Source organism: Sinohyriopsis cumingii, chromosome 6 (genome assembly GCF_028554795.1).
Source record: "Sinohyriopsis cumingii isolate HCF-2022 chromosome 6, ASM2855479v2, whole genome shotgun sequence".
In the NCBI taxonomy this organism is placed as follows: Eukaryota; Metazoa; Mollusca; class Bivalvia; order Unionida; family Unionidae; genus Sinohyriopsis; species Sinohyriopsis cumingii.
The window spans coordinates 6,734,610-6,755,302 of NC_142966.1; the positions used below are offsets into that span (position 1 = coordinate 6,734,610).

Genomic DNA, 20,693 nt, shown 5'->3' on the forward strand with positions numbered 1-20,693 from the left:
TACGAATGGCCCAAGTTTTTGTATTGTACCCCCAGCAACATATACGAATGGCCCAAGTTTTTGTATTGTACCCCCAGCAACATTATGAATGGCCCAAGTGTTTGTATTGTAACCCCAGCAACATTATAAATGGCCCAAGTTTTTGTATTGTAACCCCAGCAACATTATGAATGGCCTATGTTTTTGTATTATACCCCCAGTAAATTTATGAATGGCCCAAGTGTTTGTATTGTACCCCCAGCAACATCATGAATGGCCCAAGTTTTTGTATTGTACCCCTAACAACATATATCAATGGCCCAAGTTTTTGTATTGTAACCCCAGCAACATTATGAATGGCCCAAGTTTTTGTATTGTAACCCCAACAACTGTATTGTACCCCCAGCAACATTATGAATGGCCCAAGTTTTTGTATTGTACCCCCAACATTATGGAGTAGCTTTGTAAATTAAATACTAAATCAATGTAATGTCAAAATGATCATTCGTCCAATTTTTTATGGAGGAAAAAATAATGAATGAAGAAAATATGAAGTATCGACAGACAAACAACCTACTATACATTATTATCAAACATCAATATACACCTCTACACAACCTACTAATATTATTATCAAACATCAATATACACCTCTACACAGCCTTCTATACATTATTACCAAACATCAATATACACCTCTACACAACCTACTATACATTATCATCAAACATCAATATACACCTCTACACAGCCTTCTATACATTATTACCAAACATCAATAGACACCTCTACACAACCTACTATACATTATCATCAAACATCAATAGACACCTCTACACAACCTACTATATATTATTATCAAACATCAATAGACACCTCTACACAACCTACTATACATTATTATCAAACATCAATATACACCTCTACACAACCTACTATACATTATTATCAAACATCAATATACACCTCTACACAACCTACTATACATTATTATCAAACATCAATAGACACCTCTACACAACCTACTATACATTATCATCAAACATCAATAGACACCTCTACACAACCTACTATATATTATTATCAAACATCAATAGACACCTCTACACAGCCTTCTATACATTATTACCAAACATCAATAGACACCTCTACACAACCTACTATACATTATTATCAAACATCAATAGACACCTCTACACAACCTACTAATATTATTATCAAACATCAATAGACACCTCTACACAGCCTACTATACATTATTATCAAACATCAATACATACCTCTACACAACCTACTATACATTATCATCAAACATCAATAGACACCTCTACACAGCCTACTATACATTATTATCAAACATCAATAGATACCTCTACACAACCTACTATACATTATTATCAAACATCAATACATACCTCTACATTACCTAATATACATTATTATCAAACATCAATAGACACCTCTACACAACCTACTATACATTATTATCAAACATCAATAGACACCTCTACATTACCTAATATACATTATTATCAAACATCAATACATACCTCTACACAACCTACTATACATTATCATCAAACATCAATAGACACCTCTACACAACCTACTATACAATTTTATCAAACATCAATAGATACCTCTACACAACCTACTATACATTATTATCAAACATCAATACATACCTCTACATTACCTAATATACATTATTATCAAACATCAATATACACCTCTACATTACCTAATATACATTATTATCAAACATCAATAGACACCTCTACACAGCCTACTATACATTATTATCAAACATCAATAGACACCTCTACATTACCTAATATACATTATTATCAAACATCAATAGACACCTCTACATTACCTAATATACATTATTATCAAACATCAATAGACACCTCTACATTACCTAATATACATTATTATCAAACATCAATAGACACCTCTACACAACCTACTATACATTATTATCAAACATCAACAGACACCTCTACATTACCTAATATAGATTATCAAACATCAATAGACACCTCTACACAACCTGCTATACATTATTATCAAATAACAATAGACACCTCCACATTACCTACTATACATTATTATCAATTATCAACAGACACCTCTACATTACCTAATATACATTGTTATCACATATCACTAGACACCTCTACACCTGTTATACATTATTATCAAATATCACTAGACACCTCTAAGCCTGTTATACATTATCAAATATCAATAGACACCTCTACTTCTATACCAAGTACATGCTGTTTCACCCTAATCAATCAGGCTTTAGACAGAAACATTCATGTGAAACTGCCTTGATCTCCCTAACTGATAAATGGCTTCAAGCACTTGACCAAGGTAAAATAACAGGATCTGTATTTGTAGATTTCAGGAAAGCTTTTGACATGGTAGATCATGAAATCCTTTTGAAGAAACTGAAAATCTACCAATGTGATGAAAGCAGTTAGATTGTTTACGTCATACTTAAGTGAGAGAACACAAACATGTTTAAAAAAATAATGTTCTGTCTGAACCTGGAACAATTAGATATGGAGTACTAAAAGGCTCAATTCTAGGTCCATTATGATTTATTTTATTTATTAATGACCTACCACTTTTACTAAGGGACTCAATATCATCTACAGATCTCTATGTAGAATTGACACAACATTGTCAAACATTGAAAACACAAAGCATGAACTCGAAATTGCTTTACAGAATGCCCCAAACAAACTGGATAATTGGTGCACATGCAATGGCATGGTGGTAAATACTGGTAAAACTAAAATATTAATTATCTCAACACTGCAAAAACGGACAAATCTTGATAGTGATGAACTATGTCTGACATGGAAGGATAAAAATTTGCAAATGGTCTGTCATGATAGACTACTTGGTGTTTTGGTAGATAATAATCTATCATGGACTGAACATAACAAACATATCAATAAAAAAGTCACTTCAGTAAGATAAGACATTTTCTCCCTGAAAGGCACAGAAAATTATTTTATAACAGTTACATACAACCCTATTTGGACTACTGTAGTACAGTATGGGGTAATTCAAATGATAAAAACAGCAAAGCTGGCACATCTTCAAAAAGGAGCATTAGGGCTAATATCAATCCTGAACGAAAGCAAGGAAAATTTAGCTGATAAGGTAAAAATATTACCTATTAAAAACCCAATCTGTTTGAGAAAACCAAAATAATGTACAGGATATCAAATAATAGTGCTCCTGAATATTTATAATCACTATTCCAGTATAGGCTACCAGGCCATACTCCCCACCTGCGATCCATGTCTACCAAACAGGATAAAATTTCCAAACCAAATAAGGAATTATTGAAAAAAAGTTTTCAATACTTTGGAACTTTGCTCTGGAATAGTATTCCAGTTGAGATTAGAAATGCCCTCTCTATTTCCTTTTTCCAAACCCAATATATCCAGTGGCTTCAGAGATGCAGCTAAAACTCCTCTGTATGAGGACCTCAGCGTAGATTAGTTCTTAGCTAATTGTGTTACCCTCTTTAAATAAAGTTATTATTACTATTATTATCATTATTATTATTGTCATTATTATTACCTGCAATACATTATTATCAAAAATCAATAGACACCTCTACACAACCTGCTATAAATTATTATCAAATATCAATAGACACCTCTACACAACCTGCTATTATGTTATTATCAAATATCAAAAGACACTTCTACACAACCTGCTATACATTATTATTAAACATCAATAGAAACCTCTACACAACCTGCTTGACGTTGGTATCAAATATCAATAGAAACCTCTACACAACCTGCTTGACACTGGTATCAAATATCAATAGACACCTCTACACAACCTGCTTGACACTGGTATCAAATATCAATAAATACCTCTACACAACCTACTTGACATTGGTATCAAATATCAATAGACACCTCTACACAACCTACTTGGCATTGGTATCAAATATCAATAGATACCTCTAAACAACCTGCTTGACACTGGTATCAAATATCAATAGACATCTCTACACAACCTGCTTGACATTGGTACCAAGTATCAACAGACACCCCAATGCAACCTGCCTGACAGTGATATCAAGCATTAACTGACATCCCACACAACCTGCTTGACATTGGTATCAAGTATCAACAGACACCCCAATGCAACCTGCCTGACAGTGATATCAAGCATTAACTGACATCCCACACAAACTGCTTGACATTAGTATCAAGTATCAACAGACACACCATGCAATCTGCTTGTCAGTACTATCAAGTATCAAGACACCTCTATGCAATCTGATTGACATTGGTACCAAGTATCAACAGACACCTCCATGCAACCTGCCTGGCAGTGATATCAAGCATTAACTGACATCCCACACAACCTGCTTGATATTAGTACCAAGTATCAACAGATACCTCCATGCAATCTGCTTGCCACTGGTATCAAGTGTCAAGACACCTTCATGCAATCTGCTTGCCACTGTTATCAATTGTCAAGACACTTCCATGCAATCTGCTTGCCACTGCTATCAAGTATCAAGACACCTCCACGTAATCGGCTTGCCACTGGTATCAAGTGTCAAGACACCTTCATGCAATCTGTTTGCCACTGCTATCAAGTATCAAGACACCTCCATGCAATCTGCTTGACACTGGTACCAAGTATCAACAGACACCTCCATGCAACCTGTAGAAAAGTTTTCTAGACAAACTTCATAGAATGTTTTAAAGTGCTGACTATATATTTTCTACACTCAAATTGGGAAAAATGGAGTTTTGGGAACGACCTGATTTTTTTCATTAAATCAGCTCAAGGAAAATTCTTTGCCTGTTACATTGAGCTTATTATCTGGGATTTCGGCCAAGACAGTCTCTGTACCGGCAAGGGGTGTGATTATTAGGTATGACTGATCATGGCCACTTGGTATCCATCTTTCTAATGAACTAGGACATAAGCAAAAGTTGTTCACATACCAATAGGTATGATGTACAGGCCTATGCAATACATACTCAGCAACAAAATACATTAGAATATGGGCATACTTTTCAATGTAATAATTATAATTCTATAAACAGGTTTCAGGCACTATCTGTTTTGTGTACAAAGTGCAACTTGTTAACATGTAAGCAATTATGTGATACTGTTCAAGTTACTTCTCCCTCTGAGGCTCCTCAAGTGTCTGATATATCAATGTCTTGTATGTAATGTAAATCTGTCTCATACTGAACATTCTCATATATCCACTACATGTGGTCATGGTACAACAGATGGATCTTGTATGTTTTCTTCTTCATATGTTTATGTAAATAATCAAGAAGATGAAAAGAAATATGTCAAGTCTAAAAACAATATATTGCATACTAACTTATCTGAAAATCAATCCTCTGATCAAAATGTTCATGTCTTTGGCCTCCTCAAAAGAGGTCTGCAAGTAATCAACCTAAATATTCAATACATCCTCCCTAAACTGAATGAGATAAAGTTAATGTTACAGCAAACTAGATCAGTCAATATTCTAGGTCTATGTGAAAACTTTCTTTCTGATGATACTGATGATTTTGGCTCCCCAAATACAGGAGTTCAATGTTGAAAGAAAAAATAGGGAATCCATGGGGGTTGGAGGTATTCTTCTTTATGTAGACAGATCCATTAGTTATAACAGACGAATTGATCTAGAGACTATTGGGGTAGAGAGTATCTGGATTGAAGTAACCCTTGCCCAATCAAAGCCAGTACTCTTATGTTCAGTTAAAGGCCACCTAGTTCCACAGCTGATTGGATTGATAGATTTGAGGTGCAAATTCAAAAAGCATTACTAAAGGAAAATTTAGAAACAATCATATTAGGTGATTTTAACGTTGACTACATGAAAAATCCACCATTAACATAGATAAATAACTATGATACAACTTTAATCAATTAATTAACACCCCACCTAGAGTAACATATAAAAGTGCTACTATCATTGATCATGTCTACACTAATAAACCTGAAAACATAAGTGACATTAATGTGACAGTGTATGCACTGAGTGACCACTACCCAGTCTGTATAACTAGACATGTTCCGAAATCATCAAAAAATGGCCAACACACTGAAATACAATACAGGGACTTTAAACAGTTTGATGAGGAAATGTTCTTAAATGATTTAGTTTGCAAACCCTTCCAATCAGTCTGCAATATAGCTGATGTCAACACTGCCTTGGACAAATGGTATCAGATGTTCCATACAGCCTTAGACAAGCATGCCCCAATTAAAACAAAAAGGGTTAAACACCAAATTACACCCAAGTGGATTACCCCTGAGATTAACGAGGCTAGGCACCTAAGAGATAATTTCCACAAGAAAAAAGACATGAAAGCTATAGAAAGTGGAGGAATAAAAATAAGCACCTAATAGATAAGGCAAAAGAGAAGTACTATAAACAGGCTATTGATAAAAGTAAGATTACCAAGACATTGTGGAAGCATATAAAAGAGCTGAACCCACCCAAGAACAGTTGTCTTCCCCCTAGACTTAAGCAAAATGATGATATAGCAACATCTGTACAAGACATTGTGGAAATGTTCAACAATTTCTTCATAACCATCTCCAGTAACAGTATTCAGAACCAGACTAACATCCCAATTGAACTTGATGCTCTTCTATTATTTATAAGAGCTAAAATTCCTGATGATAATTATTTTTCAATAGCTAATGTTAGTGAAGCTGATGTTTTTGATATGCTAATTAAGGTGTATATTAATAAATCCTCTGGACTGGATGGGATTGGTCCACAAATTCTTAAAATTGCTGCACCAGTAATAACAAAGTCACTAACGCATATCAGAAACTTAAGTATAATGAGTGGTAATTTTCCAGAAACACTAAAATGTGCAAAGGTTACATCTATCTTTAAGAAAGGAGATAAGGAGAATCCAGGGAATTACAGAACAATATCAATTCTACCTGTATTGTCAAAATTATTTGAAAAGCATCTAGCCATTCAGGTCTATAAATGTTTTGAAACATAATCTCTATTTCATAAAGCACAGTCAGGATTTAGAAAGTATCACTCATGCCAAACAGAACTTACCAAATTAATTGATCTTTGACTGAGGGAAATGGATAATGTACATATGACTGGGATTGTTTTCCTTGACTTCAAGAAAGCCTTTGATCTTGTTGATCATGAAATTCTGCTGCAAAAGTTGAACTGTTATAGGTTCGACAATACTTCTTTAACCTGGTTTAGATCGTATCTATACCAAAGATCTCAACAAGTAAGCATTGGTAATATTAGCTCTCAAACTTGCAATATTCATTCAGGGCTCCCTTAAGGCTCAGGTTTGGGCCCTCTCATCTTCCTTATCTATATCAATGATCTACATTAAATAATGAATCCACGAATACAGATTTGTTTGTAGACAATTCAACCTTGTATACATCTATGATACTGAACAAGATCAAACTCAGGCATTATTTGAGTCATATATGATTTTGGGGACATCACAAAAGCTACACAAGTCAAGGAACCCAGAATTATCTCTTGCAATAAATAATCATCCATTAGAAAATATCCAACATGAAAGGCTTGTAGGTGTGTCCATAGATAATAATTTATTATGGAATGACCATATTGATAAACTCTGTAAAACACTATCATCCAAAATTGCCATACTCAGCAGAAAATCAAGAAATATTTACCAATGGAAACTCGAAATCTATACTACAAGTCATGTATTCTTCCAACAATAGATTATTGTTCAAATGTATGGGGAAACTGCTAAATCTAAGCTTGACAGAATTCATAAACTTCAGAAACGAGCAGCATGCATAATTTTAGATGCATCTATTGATCATCCCTCAAAAGCATTATTACAGAAGTCAAATGGTTCACAATATATGACAGGATATATCTTCACAAGGCAGTTCTTTTATACAAATGTCTACATGGAACTGCACCAGAGTATCAATGGTCGAGAGCAGAATGGTCTAGCCTGATGACCACGTTGCAGTTCAGCGAATTGATAAGTGCATCATGGACTTGATCGTTGTTGACATGTTACCCTACTCAGTTGTTGAAGCATAGCATTGCATCATGACCCAGGCCTATTTAATAAATCCTGTGTTAGGCAACTTTGGTTTATCTTTCGGTTTCGGACAAAGGTGTAGTTAAACTTTTGGTTTCGGCTTAGGTTTCAGCCAAAAGTCAATTTATAACTTTTGGTCTAGTTTCGTTTTCGGCCGAAACCAGAAATTTAGTTTCGGTCGGCCTCTATTTCTCACATACTCGCATTGGCCGAATCCTAGACTCGAACACAGAGGTGAGATGGCAGTCCTTAGCCACTAATATTTTAAGCCTAGATTTTTGAGTTATGCTCTGGAAATGATCAAGTTTACAGACATACAGAGTGAAAGTGTGGTTAATGGATAGATGAACATATGTATGGAGGCTGATTTGTCATATGGACAACGTTCTTTTGCATACCAGGGCCCAGCAACGTGGATTGAATTGCCCACTGAACTTAGACACAAAGACACAGTGATCCCATTCAAGAGTGCTCTTAAAACTCACTTATTTCAACTGCAATAACAAACTTAAAGACCTAATGTTTCCTACCTTAAATATTTACAGCATGTTTTTATGTTTTCTAATTTCATGGTGTGTTTTTTGTAATCATATCATTATATATGTTTTTTTTCTTATAGGTGTTGTCTAATGTTGTAAAGCGCTTAGAGCTTCTAAAGATTAGGTGCTACACAAAGTCCTCATTGTTATTATTATTATTTGGATCATGACTGGTTTGGGTTATTTAGACCATAATACACATATATAATGTGGGCTAATTTAGACCATGTAACATTTTAATAAGATTTGTTCGAGGTGTAAATTTAGCATTGAAATCATATATATATATATATATATATATATATATATATATATATATATATATATATATATATATCCCAAATATTGATCAATAACAACTAGTTATATACCCTTCGCTTAAGTGATGCAGTAATGTCTACGGGTACAAAAATGTTATAATATGGAGACACCATAGGAATCCCTTGACTGGTGCGGAATTCGTAATGTTAATTCAAGTCCTAATGCGGTCGTTCTCTATAGCTACAAATTGTTCCGTCTCTTGTTTTGATGTGGTTTTGTTTTGACGCATTGTCACAAGCACAGGAGTCTGACGCTTTATCAATAAAGTACGGCGAAATTTATATTACCGATAAGGCGATTTCATGTTGTCAGAAATTTCGCCGTACTATATTGATAAAACGTCAGATTCCTGTGGTCACAAGTAACCGTTGCATTTTTTTTATATACGAGTCCTACAGTATCTTTTGTAAACGGATATAATAATAGTAGTTCTGCTGGGTCATTCATTGTCTCTCTATTTTCACTAATTCCAAAGTTATTATGAATAAAAATTATAAAATAGCACTGCATCATACATGTACACTTTGGTTAGTAAACGTCTGTTGCAATGTTTTTCATCGTGGTTAGTGCTTACATCATCAATGAATAGTTTATTTCCTGGTTGCTGAGAGAATATGTATACACGGGGCAATCTGATTGGCTGCCGTTTCCAAGGAGACAAATTATAATTTGCTTGCTCTGACCTCCCAGAAATTTAATGCTTGCATAGTAGAATAATGTTTGTATAACATTTAATGTGAGGAAGAATGCATTTTATTAAAATGACAACTATATATGGTATTAAGGGAAATTATCGTATTTTGCTGTCGTTTGTAGCTTATAGGTCACTCGCACTTGCCCACAGCAACAGCCAATCAAAACAGTCGTTCTTAAATATTAGATTAATCACTTGCAAATCAGACAAAATTGCTTAATAGTTTCGTATTTATTTTTTCCTATAAAATGCAATTAACAGAATTAAAATAGAAAACATTTTCATTTGATGCAAATTAATATGCAAAACCACGTCAACACAAATGCTAATATTACGTGAATGGTCAAAGAGATGGCCGTTTCTGGTTGTCGAGATTGTAAATAAGGAAGACAGCATGGCGCGGGTTAAAAGTCATAGGAGAGAGATGTCGCTAGAAATATTCCAGTTTCTCCTTTTCTTTCAGACTTTATTTCAGTATTGTCACAGTATCGAAACAGTGGAAAGTCACAATCAAGGTATGAAAATAGTTTTATTAATAGAGTTGCTTGTGTTTTGATGTATTCAATGTGTTTATCACTGTGTTTTGGTTATCATCTGTCAATTTTACACAAATACAAACCACTTCGTTGTTGTGAATATTATGGTTTGTAGACTTCTGTTACCTGCAGACATTATTTTACTGTTAAGTTTTAAATAATTTGCAGTATGTAAAGTTTATGTAAGTTTATTGCTCAAATAAATTTTTGACATAACGATCACAAGTAATAAAGGACGTATGTTGTACGGCCCATATATGGACTGTCGTTTCAACTGAGGCTGTGTGCATGTTTTGTAATAATAGAATTTTGCATCAGATAAAATCTGTTATCATATATGTTGAAAGAATAATCGTTGTGATTCCTTTTGCATAGTGTAAAACATAAAGTTGTTAAGGAAATTGCTTATGAGATTGGTTACACCAGAAATTGTCCTTTTGTAAAGAGGCCATTCTCACTTAATTGATTTTAAATTTCTTTATGACAATCAGATTTTTAAAAAATATCCACTCGATTTGTCAGGCACATAATTGTGTACTCTCCTAGAATAAAATCTTATATGGCCAGCTATTATTTAAAAAATGAGTGTTAACAACATAAGTGGAATTTATTATGTGACATTTTGGATAGCAGTTTTATTAAAAAGATGAATGTCAGGAATGTAAATGGAACTTATTATGTGACTTTTTGGACAGCATTTGTATTAAAAAAGGTGAGAATGTCAGGAACCTAAATGGAACTTATTATGTGACTTTTGAATCAATCATGTTACAAACTTGTACCAAGTGTGGAGACTGCTCCAATGGCCTGGTGGTTAGTGCGTCTGCCTCATATGTGGGAGGTCGTGGGTTCGATACCTGGCAGAGGCAAACCAAAGCCTTACAAAAATGGTACTAACAGCTGTCTCGCTTGGCGCTCAGCATTAAGAGGTTAGTGTTAGGACTGGTTGGCCTGGTGTAAGGATAATGTGACTTGGTGGGACATCATGCTACATGTCTGTGGTATGATGCCCTAGTGCTAGACATCACTTTAAAACTGTTACACTGCAGAAATCATAGCAGTATGACCAAAATAATTGTTAAAGCGATGTTAAAAATCCAAACCACACACATACTCCAATGTATAGTAAACTGACCTCTCATTGGTTATGATAATCAGAAGTGTAAAAGTGTGTTAACTTGTGTACTTTCCACCAATTCATACTAAGTTAACAATAACATATATATGTGGCACTGGGAATTAGAGTAGCATTGGGTTTGTGCATTTATCTGTCACTGGGGGAGCAAACTAGTATGTATGTAAGCATCAGTATCAGTAGGGCAAAAGTATTAATTAAAGGTGACACATGTAGCTAAAGGTTTCATTTATATTAAGACAATCATAGATGACAAAGTTAAGGACAAGTGCAATAAGATCATACATTACAAATTACATAAAGAAACAGTTGCAACAAATTGCAGAATTTTGTTCTAATGATCAGCCAGTGCATGTTTAAAATGCATGTCTAATTGATCCGTTTATTCTGTTTATTTTTTTCTTCTGCCCATTAGCATTAGGGGTTATAACCATAGATGAAAATCAATTAGCAGTTTCAAGTAATTACCACCTTTTTTGAAGAAAAAAATGGGGGAAATAAGGTGTGAACACTTGTACATCACAAGTGAATGTTTTAACTAGATTTTGGCTGATAAAATGTGTTATTCAAGTTTGAGAAGGACCATGACGTCATTGATTGATTGGTTTTTACATTAGTGGCTGATCAGGCCAATTTGTGATCTGAATTGTCTGGTACACTTGCTCACACTTCTATACTGCCTCTGCAGTTCTCTGTTCAAAATCTGTACTTCCAGTATAAATAATACTCCACCAGGTGGAGTGATCCTTTGTGAGATGTTGCCAAGAGTTAGTGCCAATGTTGAAGTGATTCACCGATGACTTGAGGGAATCTTTGAAGTATTTCTTTAAACCACCTTGAGATCACCATCCCTCCTTAAAAGATCTTACTCTTCTGACATCCGGGTTATGTGGTCTGCCCATCTCAGATGTAATTTTATCAGCAGAGGGTGGATGCTTTGAATACCTGTATGTACAGTGCGACCCTGCCATAATACGCCACACAATAATGCGAATTTGGATATAACGCAGTTGTGGCATGGCTTCTGAAATTTAATATATTCATTTGCACATGAAAACTATTTTTGTTCCAACTATGTGAAATAGTGTATAAAAAATTTATTATCATTTTGGGGAAGAGATCACACATGAATTCGAATATAATATGATTGTGGTATGGTTCCTGAAATTTTAAATACATGTACATGTATTTTTCTCATACCTGGAATTTTTTTTAAGTATGAGAAATAGTGACTAAACCATTTGTTATCATTTTGGGGAAGAGTTCGCATATGAATTTTAATATAATATGATCGTGGTGTTGGTTCTGAAATTTAACAACTTCACCGGGTTCTTGAAGTGTTATGCCAAAATAAACATTATTGGAAATGTTACTTATTACTGATTCATGAGTAAAGCCAGTGAGTCATCTTTGTGATTGTCTTCACTTTATTCTGTACACAATCATTGCTCAGACAATAGCCAACATGTGTTTCTTCTTTAAATGCATACACAACCAAGCAGCAGACAATGCAGTGGTTGATAACAGATTCTCACAATTTGATAAAGATCATAAAACAAATGCTGCCAACATCTTTGCTGGGCTTGGCAGTGTTATTAGACACAGTCAGTTGACCAGTAAATAATGTCTGCTTTATTGCTGGAAACTGAAAGGGTATGAAATTGTACATGTGTTGAGCTTAAATTTTTTTTTATAACAGTGACTCGTGACCATTACAGGCCTACTGCACTTAGTTCTCTGGTTTTACTTGTGTATGGTGTTTGTTAATGAACTTGTTATTAATTTCCTATTTTTTATAAAAATATTTTACTGTTATGGAAATGCAGGTTCACAAACGAAAGTCGTTCTCTGCACTTTACGCAGTGATTAATATAGTAGTTTTTACATGTTTCTTTCGATATTCACAAAATCTGATGTGTTGATTGTTAATTATTCTTGCTGTAGATGTTCAAATGAATAGGTGTACAAGAGTTAATTATTGGACATTTGCAGTGGATAATTGTACACAGAAACACATATGAGAAAATTTCAGCAGTATGAAATATGTACAGGCACCGTTCATAGACCCCGGAACGTAATGAACCGTACACGTGCTTCTTCATTCTTAACCTAATTTTTCCCGTTGAATTATGACACGTAAGGATCTGTGACAAAATTATTTAGTAATTTAAATGTAATTACGTGCATTATGGATGAACAGCATGCCACGATGGCATGATAGTAAACAGTGTTGGTACCCTATTCATCATATATATTAGACATCAATACACGTTATATGTGCCAATGAGTTGTTGTCTGGAAAAATTAAATACTGTAAAACCCTGCATTAACGCAACCCCGATATTAACATGATCCAATTTTTTTTCACCCCAGTTATCACGTTTAGTATGAGAACATCAGTGTCTATGTCCCTGCTATATTATCATCATCAGTTTCTTCGGGTAACCCATGTGAAAATGGATCCACTTCTTCGCATGGTGTCTGTACACTGTTCAGGTTTCGCAAGCAAGCAGCAAAGGTTGGCAATGTAATGGCTTTATAGACCTTTGTTTATAGACTGATACCTCCCACAGTACTTAGTATTCCAGATACCACGATTGCATTAGAAATTCTGGCATTGATGTCATCATTAATATGGAGTGCAATGAGGGATTGGCCATTTACTGTGTGGTGGGCTCTACATTAGGATTGCCTGGTGCATCACCTCAGTCGTCAAGCTAAATAGAATGGTCCATACTGCATTGTGTGACAGACTTGGATTTGGCATGGGGATATCACAAACAGTCACTTGCTTTGACTTTGTCTTCACCTGTAGTTTTACCAGATTGAAAAGCCTAGCATCAGTTGAGTATCTGTGTTGATGTCATTGTCATATAATGCATCAGTAAGAATGATGGAGAACATCAGACTGAAGAGCACTGGGGAAAACAAAGTCTTTCTTGACACCATTTGTGACTGGTTCAGATGACTCTTCACCATCCACAACACAAACAAGCATGTCATCATGGAATTGCCGAACCATTTTGATGGATTTCTCTGTGCAATTAAATTTTTTAATGATTTTCCAAAGGCTTCCACAGCTGACTGTGTCAGAGGCTTTTGTCAATGAATTAATCATACAGGGATGGAGAGTTTTATACCTGGGGTTTCTCATGGAATTGACAAGCTGCAAACACCATCTCTTTGGTCTCATCCTTTCCTGAAGCCACACTGACTCTTGGGCAGGAACCTTTGATCATTGTGATGTACAAATGATTCGGCCAAAATCTGGCAAGGATTTTGCTGGCTGTTGATAGCATGATGTGCAAATGTTGTTGCAGGATTGTTGCCTTTCTGCTTATGGAGGTGGAGGATGGATGTATCTTTCTACTCATAGGGTGTAGTTCCCCAAATTGACAATGATTGGAGTTCAGGTAGTATGTTGGTGCGAACCTCTGGCATTTGTCGACTTTTGCTGGTATAGCATCTGCTCTGCATGATTGCCATTTGACAGCAGGTGGACTGCTTTTAGTTTCAGTCGTTAAGAGGTGTCAATTTGACTGAATCTCATCTGCTTGTTGCTCAGTGATGAGTTTTACAACTCACAAGAGTTTGCATTGGATAGTTCTGTTGATGTTGTTGAAGACTACCTTCTTAGATGAAGTACTGTCTTCTAGATAGGACTTTTGTATCATTTAGAAATCTCGATGGCAGCATCATTTTCATCACACTAATATTTATGTTTACATGTGGTGGGACTGACGGTACTGTCAAGTACACAAACCTTTGAAGGATCCCCAGTTTTCCTGAACATTCTCAGTTTGTATCGGTTGTAAAGTTCTTCAGCAAATGCCTGTTCCACCTTCTTTTGTTTCAGTTTAGCAGCATTAAACTTTTTCAGCACTTATTTGCCTCGTGGTTGTGTGCTGTGCTGATCTTGACCTTTTAGACTATGAGCTTGTTGTCATTCCAGCATTCTGCACTTCTCTTGGCCTTGCTCACTCAGAGGTCCTTCTTGTCTCTTCTCCTGATGATGGAGTGGTGAGTAAGTTACCAGTGCTTGGAGTTTGGGTGCGTCCAAGATGTCTTGTGGTTTGGCAGATTACGTCATGTTCAGTGCATTTTCTCGGTAGGAAGAGTCCATTGCTGTTATTGATCTATGCCAACTCTTGGATTGATGTCATCAAGGATTGTGATCTTGTCTGCCTTTAGTACAATAGGAGACTCTAGGTCTTCCTAAAACTTTGCTGGGGTGATCAAGTTGGGTGAATGGTATTTATGATAGTTGTGTCTTTTTCTAGTCATTGGAATTCTCATTTGCATTAGTATGTCATTTATGCTTTTTGAGAGATTTGTAAGGCTAGCTTGCTAACTAGCTGTGATTTGATGGCAAATCTAACACAAGCTTCAAGTTACTTAAGCCACTCCAGAGAAGGTGTAGCTGGCTCCAACTTCAATCAGTTGTTCATAGCTCAGGTCTGCTATCGAGATGTTGAATTTGGCCATTTTCCTACCTACTTAATCTGTTCTTCTTTCTAGTCTATCAGCTGAATTACTGTCCAATAATATTCATATGTTCTGGGCGCAGATGGTGAGTTGTAAAATGTTTGTCGTCTTCTTGGGTTTCAACCCCTAAGATGGGATTTCCATCATCCTATGTATGCTGATCAGAGTTAAGGTGAATCAGGCAATGTTTAGGGCACCTTTTCTAGCCCCTTGCTAATGTAGAGGAGGTGAGCACTGTGATCCTATAAAGGGCTGCTCAGGTACCGAGGTGGCTTCTCAGTTTCACTGCTGCTTTGATTCTGTGGAAAGTGCTATGCTCTGAGTGGCATGTTTGCAGGTCTGTAAGGTACAGCTCTCAGTGTATCCACATAGGACTTGAAGGTGTGTGTTGGTGGGGAGGGGAATAGTGTCATGACTTGTGCCTGAGGTGGATCTGAGTGAGGGCAAGTTTGCAAAGAGTTGTTCTTACTCTCTCTTCGACAGTAAATACTTATGTATGGCAATTTCATCATATTTCTTGTTGTTAAGTAGTTAGATTGTGGATAGTGATCTTGCATGTGATTTTAAGGGAAAATAAAGTAATGATTTATTAAATTAAGTGTAAGCACAGATTAAATTTTCCAAACAGCAATCCAGTATTCTTTGCCCATTGAATAAGTGAGGAATTGATTTGAAATTGATGATTGATTAAGTTAGATTTTTTAATTATGTCTTGCTCTTATTTTTCAGCTTTCATACAAACAGACAACCATTTAACATATGTAGTAGGAGATGTCAGTGGAATACCAATTGAAGTGAGTATTTTCAGGATGTTTTACTTGTAAAGTGAAATTTGTCACCATAGCAACCATTGTTATCCTAAAAGACAGGAACATGAAACTTGCCAGAATTATTCTTGAGATATCACCAATAAATTTTAGTTTAAAAAGGGGTGGGATAGAATCGGTTCATGAAGGTCAGATGTCAAAGGTTAAAATATTGTTTATTGTGTAATATGGAAGAAAGCAAAGATGCTTTGTCATTATTTTTTAATTTCTTTGCAAATAAATGAAAATAAACATTTTAACTATTTTTCTTTTACTTAGTGTAACAGTTTTAAATTTAAGTTGACTTCATTCCTATATTCTAAGACTTCTAATTTCCCCATAATTAAGGTCACTACTCACACAATGCTGCCTCAAGGCATATTATGTAAACAAGAGCAAAATGAGCATTATTAGCTTATTTTTATGCATGACATCAATGTTAATGTACCATTTTGTTCAGAACATCATACATAATGATATGAAAATATAAAAATAATTGCATTCATTTTTGTATTTATAAGGTGCCACTCTACAGTTTTGTATTTTGCAAAGGGTTAGAATTTTAAAGAAAAAGAATTTCCTCGCATTTCCTAACTGGTTATACTGACTGTTTAAAAAGATCTTGTATACCTTAGGTATTGTTCAAAGAACCTTTAATTCCCTTTATTTTGGTATATGATTGATGGTTGTAATATGGGTTATAGAGTATACAGCTTGGCCTTACTCCAGCTGTGCACCTTTCAAAACACTGCTCACTCTGCTTGGTCATTTTCACTTCCTGAACTTCAGAGGTAAATTGTTAAAAAAAAACACCAAGCCAATAACTTTTTTTAAAATTTTTTATATATGTCGTAATTCATTCATTGCACTTTCAGAAGCCGATATTGTCTAGTTGGGCGAAATTAATTTTCCCTATTTTAATAGGTGCTAAAGATAGTGTACTTTAGACTAATTCAGGGTGATTTTTTTAGACCACAAGGGAGCAGTCATTTTAGTTAGCAGTGTGCTTAGATCATGTACAATTTGTATAAGTACAATAGGCAAAGAAATGTCAGCCACATTATTTCAAAGTAGCATTGGGGTATGCCAACATTCTCTCCACTGTGCATGTTGCAAATGCAAACACCTTCACCTTACATGCATCACTTTCTCAAAAGTACAAAATAACTGGTAATGCCCCCTAGTCCACTTGAGCGGTTTCACTTTTATAAGGAAGAAGGGAGGTGCTTCAGCTAGTAATTTCTTCAGGATGGGAGGGAAAGAGGAACTTTTATGGAACAGATGGGCATTTGTGTGATGTAAAAGGCCTCAGTGCAGTAGATCAAATTTAGAATTTAATTTTTTTGGTATGGTGGAGGATGCAGAAACAGATTCAGATTTATATTTTTCATGTATTACATAAACAGAAAAATATGTGATTTGATACAAAATGACAGTTCAAGGAGGTGTTTAATATATGTGGAGAGAGAGGAAAATGTTTTAGAAGTACAGAGGTGAGAGCTTGAATGCTCCTGAGGTGTGGGGATTGAATGTCTCATGAGGTGTGGGGAGTGAATGACCCTGAGGTGTGGGGAGTTAATGACCCTGATGTGTGGGGAGTGAATGACCCTGATGTGTGGGGAGTGAATGACCCTGAGGTGTGGGGAGTGAATGACCCCGATGTGTGGGGATTGAATGCCCCATGAGCTGTAGGGAGTGAATGACCCTGAGGTGTGGTTAGTGAATGACCCTGAGGTGTGGGGAGTGAATGCCCGTTTTTATCTTACTGAAGCATTGAGCAGATTAAACCATTTTGTTTTCTTATTACTGACTGATTTAGCCATCTCTTTTATTGGAGTTTATTTTGCCATCACCCATAAAAATAAAAAAACGAGATATGGAAGTCAGGACAAAACATGAGTTAATTTTCCTTCGTCCCTGCCCACATGATCCCATCCCAGCAGCATATGTAAACTTGATATCATCATTGTCATTTACTCATCCTCCTCGATCGTCATACCAGATACTGTTTTAGATACAGCTGCTATTCAGGTTACCAGAAAGTGTCCATATTACCTGTGAAAATGTGGCATTGGATACGCATCCGCACCTTCCCATTTCTGCATCCAGAAATCTTTTGATAGAGTGAGAGACAGATTGATGGACATGACCTTTGATAATATACATGTACATGTATCCACATAAGTGCAGATACAATGTTAACAGTTAATGAACAGAATATTATTGAATACCTTGGTTTTTAAAAGAAATAGTGGACAGCATCCAGACATGCCGCAATCTCAGAAAGGAGATGTCAGTTACTAAAAATAAACCAGAAAAAGTAACTGCTAATGGTTTATTTTCTCTTCAGTACTAAAAATTATGAAATATAAACTGTTTCCTTCATGAAACATACTGCATGAATAAATCTATCACACTGAAGGGAAATAAATTATCAGTGACAATAATGTTGACAGTATCTTTCAAAAGTTGCCGTTTTTTATATTAGTTTTATTGTATTTGAATACATTGTTTAATCTTTAATTTCAGGTAAAACCTGGTAGTGGATTCCATGATATGTAAGTAAAGGCTGATACCTGTATATTAAATCCTTTATTATATGTCATGTTCAGTTCCAGTTATATATCATATTGTAAACTTAAACATCCATTGTTTCAGTGCCTGAATATCACAGATCCCCTGAAACTGTGGACATCTTTAGTGGTGTCAAAAGTTGCTGGCGTGCAGGGATTTAGCCCAGCATTCTTGCTGCTAGCACCTGTCTATATTCAGTAAATCAATAAATGCTTTTGAAGTAAAAAAAAAAAAGTGTAAAAATAACCCTCATATTTTTGTGGAAAACCCTTGTACTTTTAAAATTAATGAACATACTGTATCTTCTGCAGGGCTCTTAATATAGCTGTCCCTGCATCCTGGATGCATCTTTTACATGGCTCTTAGTATAGCCTGTCTCTGCATCCTGGATGCATCTTTTACAGAGCTCTTAGTATAGCCTGTCCCTCCATCCTGGATGCATCTTTTACCGGGCTCTTAGTATAGCCTGCCCCTGCATCCTGGATGCATCTTCTGCAGGGCTCTTAGTATAGCCTGTCCCTGCATCCTGGATGCATATTTTACAGGGCTCTTAGTATAGCCTGTCCCTGCATCCTGGATGCATATTTTACAGGGCTCTTAGTATAGCCTGTCCCTGCATCCTGGGCTCTCACTTTTCTACATCCATGTGTCCCACAGATGCACGTTATCCTGAGCAAGACTTCTATATAACAGCCTTTCCTGATAAACCTGTGGTATCAAATAATTTAGAGCAACTACTGTATACATAACCATGATACTCATACCTTCTTTACTGGCTTGGTTTTCTGTGACTTTCATCCATGACGATTAGGATTATTGAAGCACTAGCTGTGTAATTAGTGGTCATGGAACTAATTTATTAAAAATGACCACAGTCATTTAATATATTATTTAAACTGTGATTGATGTCCATTCTGACACAAATGGAGTAGAGCTTTGTTAGATTTCCAAGGTCATAGTTAGTTGTAAACAAAAAGATCACATTGTGCTTCATTGTATATAATATGGTATACTGTCCTATCACAACATCTCTATGAATTTTATTTTTATCGACCAAAAATATGTGTGTGTCTATACATACATATATACATACATATATATATATATATATATATATATATATATATATATATATATATATATATATATATATATATAAACACACCAACACACAGTCCTACCTGGTTGTTTCAAGTACGTTATGGTGTAATAGAATCTTTGACATAACCGGGTCCAAGATATCAGGGTTCATAAAAACCTTAAAGTAATTTTTAAATGTCCTTGGCCTTTATTCCTGTTTCTTACTCTTAGGTTTACTGGAACATTGCTGACAAACAGTTGTAATTTTAAGATTAATCATTGCTTTAGTTTTATGCAGTTTTATTTTAGTAATAAGTGTTGTGATTTCATAACTTGTTAGACAGAATTCAGTCTCCAGCTGTACATAGTAGACAATGCAGAAAGAACAGTGTTGTTAATAAATTGCATGTGTATACATGTGTGTGTGTGTATATTCATG

At 35.3% G+C, this 20,693-nt stretch overlaps 2 protein-coding genes across 5 annotated transcripts in view; one reads left to right on the forward strand and one right to left on the reverse strand.

Annotated features, from left to right (window-relative positions):
* LOC149796320 (ELMO domain-containing protein 2-like) overlaps positions 1 to 9,570 on the reverse strand; it is a 44,669-nt gene extending 35,099 nt beyond the window's left edge. The window contains exon 1 of one of the 2 annotated variants that reach the window (XM_089960974.1): positions 9,460 to 9,570. The gene's annotated coding sequence lies outside the window, so the exon portion shown is untranslated. The remainder of the gene's footprint in view (positions 1 to 9,459) is intronic. The other variant, XM_089960975.1, reaches the window with a different exon arrangement.
* A 426-nt stretch (positions 9,571 to 9,996) lies between these two features.
* The window catches only part of LOC149796321 (transmembrane protein 131-like), a 197,579-nt gene continuing 186,882 nt past the window's right edge, over positions 9,997 to 20,693 (forward strand). For all 3 annotated transcript variants that reach the window (XR_016421660.1, XM_089960972.1, XM_089960973.1), the window contains exons 1-3: positions 9,997 to 10,153; positions 16,524 to 16,588; positions 19,130 to 19,158. Coding sequence is in view for 2 of the 3 variants with exons in the window: in XM_089960972.1 (XP_089817098.1) it covers positions 10,033 to 10,153; positions 16,524 to 16,588; positions 19,130 to 19,158 (215 nt within the window). In the remaining variant the exon portion in view is untranslated. The remainder of the gene's footprint in view (positions 10,154 to 16,523; positions 16,589 to 19,129; positions 19,159 to 20,693) is intronic.